Source organism: Danio rerio, chromosome 20, assembly GCF_052040795.2.
Source record: "Danio rerio strain M-AB ecotype USA chromosome 20, GRCz13ab, whole genome shotgun sequence".
Lineage (NCBI taxonomy): Eukaryota > Metazoa > Chordata > Actinopteri > Cypriniformes > Danionidae > Danio > Danio rerio.
Window position 1 is genome coordinate 1925001 of NC_141040.1, and position 12201 is coordinate 1937201.

General features: G+C 36.4%; 1 protein-coding gene across 8 annotated transcripts in view; it reads left to right on the forward strand.

Annotated features, from left to right (window-relative positions):
* The window catches only part of lama2 (laminin, alpha 2), a 262814-nt gene that overhangs the window by 69202 nt on the left and 181411 nt on the right, over positions 1–12201 (forward strand). For all 8 annotated transcript variants that reach the window (XR_015945529.1, XM_087296269.1, XM_087296270.1 and 5 more), the window contains 3 exon segments: positions 5112–5201; positions 7921–8038; positions 10431–10609. Coding sequence is in view for 7 of the 8 variants with exons in the window: in XM_087296269.1 (XP_087152395.1) it covers positions 5112–5201; positions 7921–8038; positions 10431–10609 (387 nt within the window). In the remaining variant the exon portion in view is untranslated.

Here is a 12201-nt window from a genome sequence, read left to right on the forward strand (position 1 = left end):
AACCTGCACATTATTCAGACACTAGATGGTGACAAGCAGTCAAAAACACAACAGAAACTAAAACAGCTGATGGAGTATACACTAACCTGCACATTATTCAGACACTAGATGGAGACAAACAGTCAAAAACACAACAGAAACTAAAACAGCTGATGGAGTATACACTAACCTGCGCATTATTCAGACACTAGATGGAGACAAACAGTCAAAAACACAACAGAAACTAAAACAGCTGATGGAGTATACACTAACCTGCACATTATTCAGACACTAGATGGTGACAAGCAGTCAAAAACACAACAGAAACTAAAACAGCTGATGGAGTATACACTAACCTGCACATTATTCAGACACTAGATGGAGACAAACAGTCAAAAACACAACAGAAACTAAAACAGCTGATGGAGTATACACTAACCTGTGCATTATTCAGACACAAGATGGAGACAAACAGTCAAAAACACAACAGAAACGAAAATAGCTGATGGAGTATACACTAACCTGCGCATTATTCAGACACAAGATGGAGACAGTCAAAAACACAACAGAAACGAAAACAGCTGATGGAGTATACACTAACCTGTGCATTATTCAGACACTAGATGGAGACAAACAGTCAAAAACACAACAGAAACGAAAACAGCTGATGGAGTATACACTAACCTGTGCATTATTCAGACACTAGATGGAGACAAACAGTCAAAAACCATCCTTTAAACCCGTAAAGGGCTTACATTAATCTATGTATATCTTACTCTCCCAAAAACAACACATCATGCCTTTGTAAACAAACAAAGTACTATCAATTTCCATTACGGAGAATAATACTAGAAAAATATTGCATTTTGTTTGTACACGGAGACCTTCTTAATGCCACCATCTGATATTAATTTAATAATTTAGTGTCATGATTTCAGTAGTTAGAATCTTGCAACCAGATGCATTTAGACCTGTCTGGTTTCATTTCTAATGCATCCCAGAAACCCCTCCTAAAGTGGTTGCAGGCATCAAATTTATATCAATCTCAAATGCAAGTCGGAAGGCATTTACACCTGTCGGTTTAACGATTGGATAGCTATCTGATCAGAATAAACACACATGAAGTGACCAGTGCCATTTGTGAGTGTGTGTGTATGCTGCCTCATCCACTGCCAGCCTCTTCTCCTCAGACAGATGGGTTTTAATTAAAAATCGCACAGTAATTAACAAATCGGGCCGCTCGGTCCCTCATAGACGGCATATCACACGCCTCCACCCGCCCACCGCCTCCTACAAAATCATTAACTCGCTGATTGACCCGTTTCCATCAAACAAGAGCAGCGTTATGAAGTGCGGGATTACGTTTCTCGTGTGCATTGAGCAATTTGGATAAATGTACCCAAAGTGTTTCGTTCAAAGAGTCATTCTGCAGTGTGAGAGGTTTAAGCCATGTTTGATTATGTGAGGCTAATTTAAAGGCCATTGTGTCATTCTTCTGTAAAAGCGTGCTGTTTTGAGTCTGCTCGCTGCACTTGAGCTGAAATATTAAAGGGTTGTGATGAAACCCCCCATTTTTCAGTTGTAGTCTGTGTTATAATTTAAAAAAAATGACTTAAGGGGACATTTTACTTCACTTCACTTGTCACAGGCCCATTTGAGTTTCTTTTTTTATTGTTGAAAACATTTTGTTAATTTCATATTATGTTATAATAACTATGCCAACTGTTTCTCATTAGGGTTGGGGTTAGTTGACATGCACCCGCAAAGTTTCTTTAAAAAATGTTGTAAATATGTAACCATTGACTTCCATCATATTAGTTTTTCTTAATATTTTAGTCAATGGTTACAGGTTTACAACATTTAAAAAAAAAAAAAAAAAAGAGGAAAAACAAATAATATACAAGTCAATGTTTATATGTATACAACATTTTTCAAGCTATAAGAGAACAAATACTATCAAAACCAAATACTGTGGAAGTCAATGGTTACAGGTTTCCAACATTTTTTTTATACTGTCAGAAACTTTGCAAGCACATTTTAACTAAGATCTTTCAAAAAGTAGAAAAAAACAAATACTACGAAAAAACAAAAACAAATGGAAGCCAATGGTTACAGGTTTGTAACATTTTTCAAAAAGTACAAAAAACAAATACAATGGAAGTCAATGGTTACAGGTTTCTAACATATTTCAAAACTCTAAGAAAAAATACTATGAGAAAAAAAAAAGTACTACAAGAAAACATCAGCCTGATCTCTTAAGGAAATGTAAGTATTTTACGCTTTGTTAGTTTAGTGGCTAATTTGTATGAAAAAGTACGATTTTAAATAGGAGGCGTGGCACCCAACCCCGCCCCTAAACCCGACTGTCATTGGGTGATGAGCAAATCGAACTAAATTGTATAAATTACATCATACGAATTAGCCACTAAATCAAAAAGTTACGAATTGCCGTTAGATTGTGTTGGAAAACAAATACTATGAAAAACAAATGCTATGGAAGCGGTTACAGGATTCTAACTTTTTTCAAAAAGTAGGAAAAACAAATACTATACAAGTCAACAGTTACTGGTATACAACATTTTTCAAACTATAAGAGAACAAATACTATCAAAACAAATACTGTGGAAATCAATGGTTACAGGTTTTTAACATTTTTTAAACTATAGGAAACTTTGCAAGTACAATTCAACTAAGATCTTTCAAAAAGTAGAAAAAACAAATACTATTCATGTTAATAGTTACAGGTTTCTCATATTTTTCAAAAAGTAGGAAAAATACTATGGAAGTCATTGGTTACAGCTTTCTTTTTTTTCAAAAAGAAGAAAAAAACAAATAATATGGAAGTTAATAGTTACACATTTCTTACAAATACTATAAGAAAAACAAATACTATGGAAGCCAATTGTTATTATTTCTAATATTTTTCAAACTATAAAAAAACAAACACTATGGAAGCCAATGGTTAGAGGTTTGTAACATTTTTCAAAAAGTACAAAAAATAAATATTATGAAAGTCAATGGTTACAGTTTTTTTTCTGACTATAAGAAAACAAATACTATGAAAATAAATATAATGGAAGCCAATGGTTACAGGTTTTTAACTTTTTCAAAAAGTAGTAAAAGTACAGAAAACAAATATTATGAAAGTCAATGGTCACAGATTTTTTTCCAAACTATAAGAAAAGCAGATACAATAAAAATACTATGGAAGTCAATGGTTACAGGTTTCTAACATATTTTACAACTGTAAGAAAAAAATACACTTTGTTAGTTTAGCGGCTAATTCATACCAGTTGAGTCATACGAAAATGTACAATTTTAAAAAGGAGGCGTGGCACCCAACCCCGCCCCTAAACCCAACCGTCATTTGGTGATGAGCAAGTCGTACTAAATTGTATGAATTAGATAATCTGAATTCATACGAATTAGCCACTAAATCAAAAAGTGACGAATTGCTGTGAGATTGCGTTGGAAAACTCATACTATTGAAAACAAATACTATGGAAATCAGCGGTTACAGGTTTCTAACTTTTTCCAAACTATAAGAAACTTTGCTAGTGCATATCAACTAACCCTAACCCTAACCTTAATGAGAATTAATTGGTATGTAGTTGTAATTTAAAATAAAATCAACAAAATGTGTTGAAGAGACCATCAAAATAAAGAGATAGCAGGCACACAAAATCATGACGTCAGGTGACCAAAATGTCTAGTCAGAGTTTCAGGACAATGTTATTTTGACGTCCAATAACGACATTAAATGATGTTGATATTTGGTTGATTTTAGGTTGTGTTGGAAAGTGACCAAACTCCAACGTCAAGCTAACATCTTAAATCAACTTCATTTTGACTGACATTAAATCAACAGGTATGACAACCAAAATCCAATGTCTGATAGACGTCATAGTGGTAATGTCCACACAACCTCAAGCTGCAACATCACTAGACGTTGATATTTGGTTGACTTAAGGTTGTTTTGAAAATCCAACGTCAAGCTAACATTAAACCAACGTCATATTGATGTCAAATACTGACATAATATCAACAGGTTTGACAACCAAAATCCAACATCTGATAGACGTTTTAGTGGTAATGTCCACACAACATCAAGCTATAACATCACTAGACGTTAATATTTGGTTGAATTTAGGTTGTTTTGGAAATCCAACGTCAAGCTAACAATAAACCAACATCATATTGATGTCAAATACTGACATAATATCAACAGGTTTGACAACCAAATTCCAGTGTCTGATAGACGTTTTAGTGGTAATGTCCACACAACCTCAAGCTATAACATCACTAGACGTTGATATTTGGTTGACTTTAGGTTGTTTTGGAAATCCAACGTCAAGCTAACATCAAACCAACGTCATATTGACATCAAATACTGACATTAAATCAACAGGTTTGACAACCAAAATCCAACGTCTGATAGACGTTTTAGTGGTAATGTCCACACAACCTCAAGCTATAACATCACTAGACGTTGATATTTGGTTGAATTTAGGTTGTTTTGGAAATCCAACGTCAAGCTAACATTAAATCAACGTCATATTGACATCAAATACTGACATTAAATCAACAGGTTTGACAACCAAAATCCAGTGTCTGATAGACGTCACAGTGGTAACGTCCACACAACCTCAAGCTATAACATCACTAGACGTTGATATTTGGTTGACTTTAGGTTGTTTTGGAAATCCAACGTCAAGCTAACATCAAACCAACGTCATATTGATGTCAAATACTGACATTTATTTGTCAGGTATGGCAACCAAAATCCAACATCTGATAGACGTCATAGTGGTAACGTCAACACAACGTGAAGCTGTAACACCATTAGACATTGATAATTGGTTGATTTTAGGTTGGACGTCGGACACTGACGTTGGTATGACATTGGGTTCTGACCTCAACTCGATTTTCATTTCCAAACAAAACGCAATGTCCTGCGACATTAGGGTACAACGTCAATCTGACGTCATGTTGCCTGCTGGGTGGAATCAATATGTGTCCCCAAATACCTAAAAATGTTGACAAATTCTTTGGGGGTGTCCCTAAAACACTGGCAGTTGTAACTTTCCGCAGAGTCTCAGTCTAAAGCTGATTGCATTGCTTCTGTTTTTCAGTATTATTACTCCATTAAGGATATCTCTGTCGGAGGCATGTGCATCTGTTACGGTCACGCGAAGGCCTGCCCTCTCAACACACACACCAAGGTTTGTCATCTACAGCTACAGAAACTCTTTCCTCAATTGATTTCCTGCGTGCACTTTTAATTAGGTTTATTGCTTGAGCTTTGTTAGTAAGCTGTTAATTAGAGACCGAGCACGTTTGGCCTTTATGAAAGAAGCATGCGCTCACGACAGTTGTAAAGATTCAATAATGTTTTCATTTGTGCCTGATATGATCTGAATTTAAAAGTGTGTGTGTGTGTGGGTGTGTGAGAGAGAGAGAGAGAGAGAGATTTAGATTTTTACAAAAACTTTATTACATTAAAACAAACACAATATTACTATAAATTAGTCAATTCAATTTACATCAATGAAAAACTATGCATTTCAAATAAGTGTAAAAACAACATTGTTTTCATCTACGCAACACAAAGCATTATTATAGCACCAAATATTTTCAAAAGTTTCCAAATCATCCATTTGTATATAGTAACTAAAATCAGTTAAGACTCTTGCTTGTATCATGCTTGAAAAAACAATTAATACATTATGTTGTGTGTTATTTTCAATTTTCCTCCTTCTGCTCACATACACAGCCATTTTTGCTTGTCCTAGTATAAAATTCAGTTATTGACAAGAAAATATCTTACTCCTTACATATTTAAAACCGAAGATGAATGTTTCAATCGAGAAAGTCTCACAACATCTAGCAAAAAAACTTTGCAATAACTTAAACAATGGACCCAATCTAACACATTTCACAAAGACATGAAAAATGGTTTCTCTTTCATTGCAAAAAGGACATAGCGGACTAATTTCAGGATTTAAAATTGAAATGAAAGAGTTTACAGCTATAGCCCCATGAAGGACTCTCCATTGCAAATCACCAACTTTTTTCATTAATGGTGGTTTGTACAGTGCTCTCCATTGAGGTTTTACTTCATTCTAAAATTTAAAAAAATCACGCCATGTAGTGTCACTCCTTTTGTCTAACATTTTCTTATTTAAGTTGATCACACAAAACTTATACAAAACTTTTCCAGTACAAGATAAAAAATTAACACACATTGAATCAACAGATTCCAAAAGGACACCAGAAAAATTCTCTGTATTAACCGAAATATATAAAAGTGGGAAAGAGTCTGTTGGATTCGGGATGCTTTTTCCATCCCAACAACCATTCTGCCGGTTTAAGGACAGTTCTCCATCTCAGAATTGCCTGTTCAATTAGGCGAGCAGACCTGAAACCCAAACGCTTAACAACTTCTTCAGAGTGCTTAAAATCACGATCAGTCAATTCAAGTAAATGTAGCAGCTTGATGACATTATTGTTTATAAGTGCCTTGTTAAGACCAGGGTATGTCCCTTCTGAAGATATGTCAAAGCGTGCTCCAAGAATTAAAGGTTCTTCCAGAAGCCAATGAAGTGACAGTATATCCATTGTTCGTTTAAAGACAAAAAGATTCCACACTTTAAAAATGTTCTTGTAGAAGATCGGTAAAACAGAAGTGTCCAATTTTTTAGGGTCTAAAAGAAAAAGAGTTTTATCTAAACCAAGATTTCCAAGCTTGTGTAAAATTATAAAAGCAACAGCACACCACTTATATTCAACAGAACCGTTTAAAAGTCTTTGGATTTGTTGCAAGAGAGAGAGAGAGAGAGAGAGAGAGAGAGAGAGAGAGAGAGAGAGAGAGAGAGTTATTTACTGCCTAATTTAATTTAAATAAAACATTTACTCATCTGATTATGCTTTGTTATTTTTATTGCATTTTTAAAAAACAAAAGTGTGCAAATATAGTCCATTTTTATTTGAAGGTGTCCTTACACTGTAGATATTTTTTTACCTACTGAGTATAATTCATGTAATGCGTGTAATAATAGTTAGGGTTAAAATTCACATTGTGTGTGTGTGTGTTCCAACTAACAAGCGACACTGTGGCACAGTGGTTAGCACTGTCCCCTCACAGCAAGAAGCTCGCTGATTCGAGCCTCGACTGGCTCATTTGGCGTTTCTATGTGGAGTTTGCATGTCCTTCCAGTGTTGGCGTGGGTTTCCTCCGGGTGCTCTGGTTCCCCCCACAGTCCAAACACATCATGCGCTATAGGGAAATTGAATACACCAAATTGGCTGTAGCGTATGAGTGTGTATGGGTGTTTCCCAGTACTGGGTTGCAGCTGGAAGGGCATCCGCTGTGTGAAAAATATGCTGAATGAATGAAACGACTAAGCTGAAGGAAAATAAATGAATAATTGGACTAATTGAATTACATTTTAAAGCCTAAATATGTTAAAACATAGTTTAATAGTTGTTTTCCCAATTCTTTTGTTTGTTATGTTTCCCACTCTTACTCTCAAATTCATTCCACTGAGATCCACTGATTTTTTTTAAAAAGAAACCTAGCAGACAAGCAAAAAAAGTTCTGGCATTCTGTCCCTGGTTGCATGTAATTAAGCATGATTATTTGTTAACACCATAGGAAGTACACTCATCGGCCACTTTATTAGGTACAACTGTTCGTTCACGCAAATTTCTAATCAGCCAATCACATGGCAGCAACTCGATGCATTTAGGCATGTAGACTTGATCAAGACGATCCGCTGCAGTTCAAAGCGAGCATCAGAATGGGGAAGAAAGGGGATTTAAGTGACTTTGAACATGGCATGGTTGTTGGTGGCAGACGGGGTGGGCTGAGTATTTCAGAAACTGCTGATCTACTGGGATTTTCATGCACAACCTTCTGTGTGTGTGATGTGTGTGTTTCAGAAATTCAGCTGTGAGTGTGAGCACAACACATGTGGAGAGAGCTGCGACCGCTGCTGTCCTGCTTACAACCAGAAGCCCTGGATGGCAGGAACCTTCCTCACACGGCACGTCTGTGAAAGTAAGACATTTTCACCGTTTCGCATGTGCTCTTGAAACATCACTTTAGGTTTTATGCCATCAAGACTTTAGTTTGTTTGAAAATGCTTATTTAAGAATGAAACATGACTGTCTTGATCCACGAGTCACTGATTTATTCAACCCTGGCTCACTGGAGAAACAGCTGACGTCAGAATTATTAGTCCCCCTGTATATTTTTCCTCCAGTTTCTGTTTGATAGAAAGAAGGTTTTCTCAACACATTTCTAATCTTAATAGTTTTAATAACTCATCTCTAATAACTGATTTATTTTATCTTTGCCATGATGACAGTCAATAATATTTGACTAGATATTCTTCAAGACACTAGTAATCAGCTTAAAGTGACATCTAAAGGCTTAACTAGGGTAATTATAGTTTTAATTACTTTAATTTGTCTGGAAAAGAAAAATAATTAATTTTTATTAAACCGCTAAAGTCTATGGGCCCTATCATACTGTCATGTTCACCAGCGAACAACCACCATATGTCGCTGGTAAACATTCACACACAAACATTCACACTCATTGAACTACATATCTGCCATGTATGGACTACAACACCCAGTCATGCCACACACACACAACCGGTTCCAGATCCACACTGATTGCACTCTCACAGCTAAAGCCACTCACACAATGATTATTTGGACTATTTAAACCTCTTTTCCACACACATGTTGCCGAGTATTGTTAGCTGTATCAGTGACATTACAACGCATTTTCTTTGTCTGCCCTTGCCGTGTTTTTGATTATTAGCCTAGCTTATCCTTTTGTCCTTGTCTGTCGCCTGCCTTTTGACCTTTTGCCTGTTATTCGACTACGATTCTGGATTGTCTACATATATCTGTTTGCACCTGAATTGACCATTGCTTGCCTGACTTTGAATAAACCTGCATGCGGATCTTACCTTCTGTTGTTGGTGTCACTCCCCGGGGTTACACATACACCCGGCGCAATGTGGGGCAAGGCACAACGCAATTGTTATTTGCTAGTTTTAGCTCGGCGCAAGAGTCTTTTGATGTTTTTGCCACGCTGTTTAAATAGCAAATGCATTTGCGCTCGTATGTTGCGCTTCTGGTCTAAAAAAAGCAGACGTGTTTTGGTGCGTTGCTGGAGCGTTGCTATTTTGAGAAACTATAATAGTCTGTTCCTTAAACCAGAACAAAGCTGGTCTATTGTCCTATGCAGAGCGCCTCACTTACACACTGCTTAATACACACAAGATGTAGAGCAATACGCAAATATCTTTACATATGAAAAAGATATAAAATATTAAAGATATATATAGGATATAAATATAAATGATTAAAATATTACAAACATATTATTTTCTAGCCTATATAAATATAAAAACCACATCCTTCATGCCTTTTTCATCTCAGGAGGCTTTTTCAGTTCATTCAATTTGCTTTTGTATAATGTTATTATTATTAGCAGTATTATTTATTATATCCATATTTATATTTGTTTTATTAAAAACAAGCTTAGATTTGTCCACCTGTCAGGTTTCAGACCATATGGGGCACAGCATGTGTATTAGGATGTAACTCAGTATTTTGAACACACTTCGTTATTATTGTTCATTTATTCGTTTGCTGGAAATTAGAACTGAATTTAGAAATAGTTTTGAAACAAATCTTTGCGTTTAACGAACAAACTTAATTATTTATAGGCTAATTGATGTCTGTGCGTAAACGTTTCCCTATCCACGAGAGCGAAAGTGAAAGTTAATTTATCTCTCATTCTGGCACTGCTGATGCTCTGTTTAACTGTTTTCTTGCTAGTGAAATGCTCAGTTTTTCCACTTACACTTACTTTACGTCATATAAATAGCAAATGCGATTATGGCGTGACGCAACTGGCTCTTAAAGGGGATGGTAGATGAGACTCTGATTGGTTTATTCTCAAAACACACTTATAACTCATTAAGAGAATAAGCTCAACCCTTTTAGACCATGAGCCACGGCGCAAAGCGGATTTTTCCATCCTTATATTAGCAAAAGTGGATTCTGACACGCCCTGAAAGCGTTTGTGCCCTGCGCTTTGTGAATGGACCGTCAAAATAGAGCCCTAAATTATTAGACCTCTTAGTAAATTATTATTTTTTTATTGGGTAACTTTCCAAGTTCATTTGAGTGGTTAAGTGTTTGAATAGCACTTTAAGTTAGTGTCTTGCAAAATAACTAGTAAAATATAAAAAATGTACTGTGATCATGACATATGTTTTAAAAAATTCTCTGTTTAACACACTTTAGAACTGCAAAAAAAAAAAAAAAGATTCAAATTTCAACATTCAACTCTTGCTTATTCAGCACTCATCTGTTGGTGCTGCTTCTCCTACTGTTGCATTATTGTGTGCTCTTTTATTTGGCAGAGTGTAATTGTCACAATAAATCAGAGGAATGCTATTACAACCAGACGGTTGCTGATGCTAAGCTGAGTATGAATATTCATGGTGAATATGAGGGGGGCGGAGTCTGCCTCGGCTGCTCTGAGAACACTGGAGGAATTAACTGCCAATCATGTATAGACGGCTTCTACAGGCCAAGTGGGGTGAGTGTATTCCTATATAATCATATTACTGTTTTAAAATAATAGATAAATGCATAAATGTGACCCCGGATCTTATGTTGAACAGTTATATATTTAGGAATAGTCAAAAATACATCATATAAGTCAAAATTACAGATTTATTTATTGCCTGTTTTGACCATCATATCTATTAATAAAAACTATGTTTGGAACAAGAGGAAGCTAATATAGAAATAATGGAAAGATAGAAAGGCAACAGTGACTTAAATAAGCACTCGTTACAACTGAGGTCTGCAGAAGAGCATCTCTGAACACACAACACGTCCAACTTTGAGGCGGATGGGCTACAGCAGCAGAAGAGCACACCGGGTGCCGCTCCTGTCAGCTAAGAACAGGAAACTGAGGCTACAATTCACACAGACTCACCAAAACTGGACAATAGAAGATTGGAGAAACGTTGCCTGCTCTGATGAGTCTCCATTTCTGCTGACACATTCAGATGCTCGGGTCAGAATTTGGCATCAACAACATGAAAGCATGGATCCATCCTGCCTTGTATCAATGGTTCAGGCTGGGGGTGGTGGTGTAATGGTGTGGGGATATTTTCTTGGCACATTTTCGGACCATTAGTAGCAGTTGAGCATTGTGTCAACGCCACAGCCTGCCTGAGTGTGATGCTATCATGTCAATATGGAGCAAAATCTCTGAGGAATATTTCCAGTATCTTGTTGAATCTATGCAGGGGCGGACTGGCCATCTGGCAATTCTGGCAAATGCCAGAAGGGCCGGACCATTTTTTTAAAATGTGGGCCGGTCAGTTTTTTATTTTTATTTTTTATTTTATTATTATTTTTTATATGTATTGTTTTTACATGCAGGCAAGCTTTTATCTCGTTCAACATGTGAATATTATGATGACATTGATGATGGTAATATTAGTAAATGTTAAGCATTTGGTCCAATCGGTGATAGTTTCGAGAGGGGCCGACTCAATCAAAGTTTACGCGGAGATAATCAAAATCTGGCAAGAATGTCAAACAAACAGTACGTATGGTAATGTGGGCTGGTGTGGCTATAGTGCCAGGGCTGAATTTTTGTCCCAATCCGTCCCTGAATCTATGCCATGAAGGATTAAGGCAGCTCTGAAGGCAAAAGGGGGTTCAACCCGCTACCAGTATGGTCTACTTTATAAAACGGCCGATAAATGCATTTAAGACAGGAGGTTCACTGACACCAGGCACAAGTAAATGCAAACTATATGACGTACCAGACCCAGCAGAAATCTACACTGAATATTTTTACATCAGAGGGGAAATGTGGATCTCGATCTGAGAATTAAATGACAGGCTAGTTTCTAAAAAGGGGAGGAGCTGCTCTATAAGCCCCACCCTAAGAGTAAAAGTTGCTGATTTCATGTAGCAGATGTGGCTAACAGAAAGGACAACCCAGAGCTCACAGCAGGACTGTCTTTAAAGATTTATCATTTATTGGTTAAATTCAGCTTTCCCTTAATGAATGGAGTTTTTACTTCCTTCACCAACTGTTGTCCTGCATAAATGTGCAACTGCTGCGCCAAGCTTTTGTCTGATTATATTATCATCTTCAGTTCCACT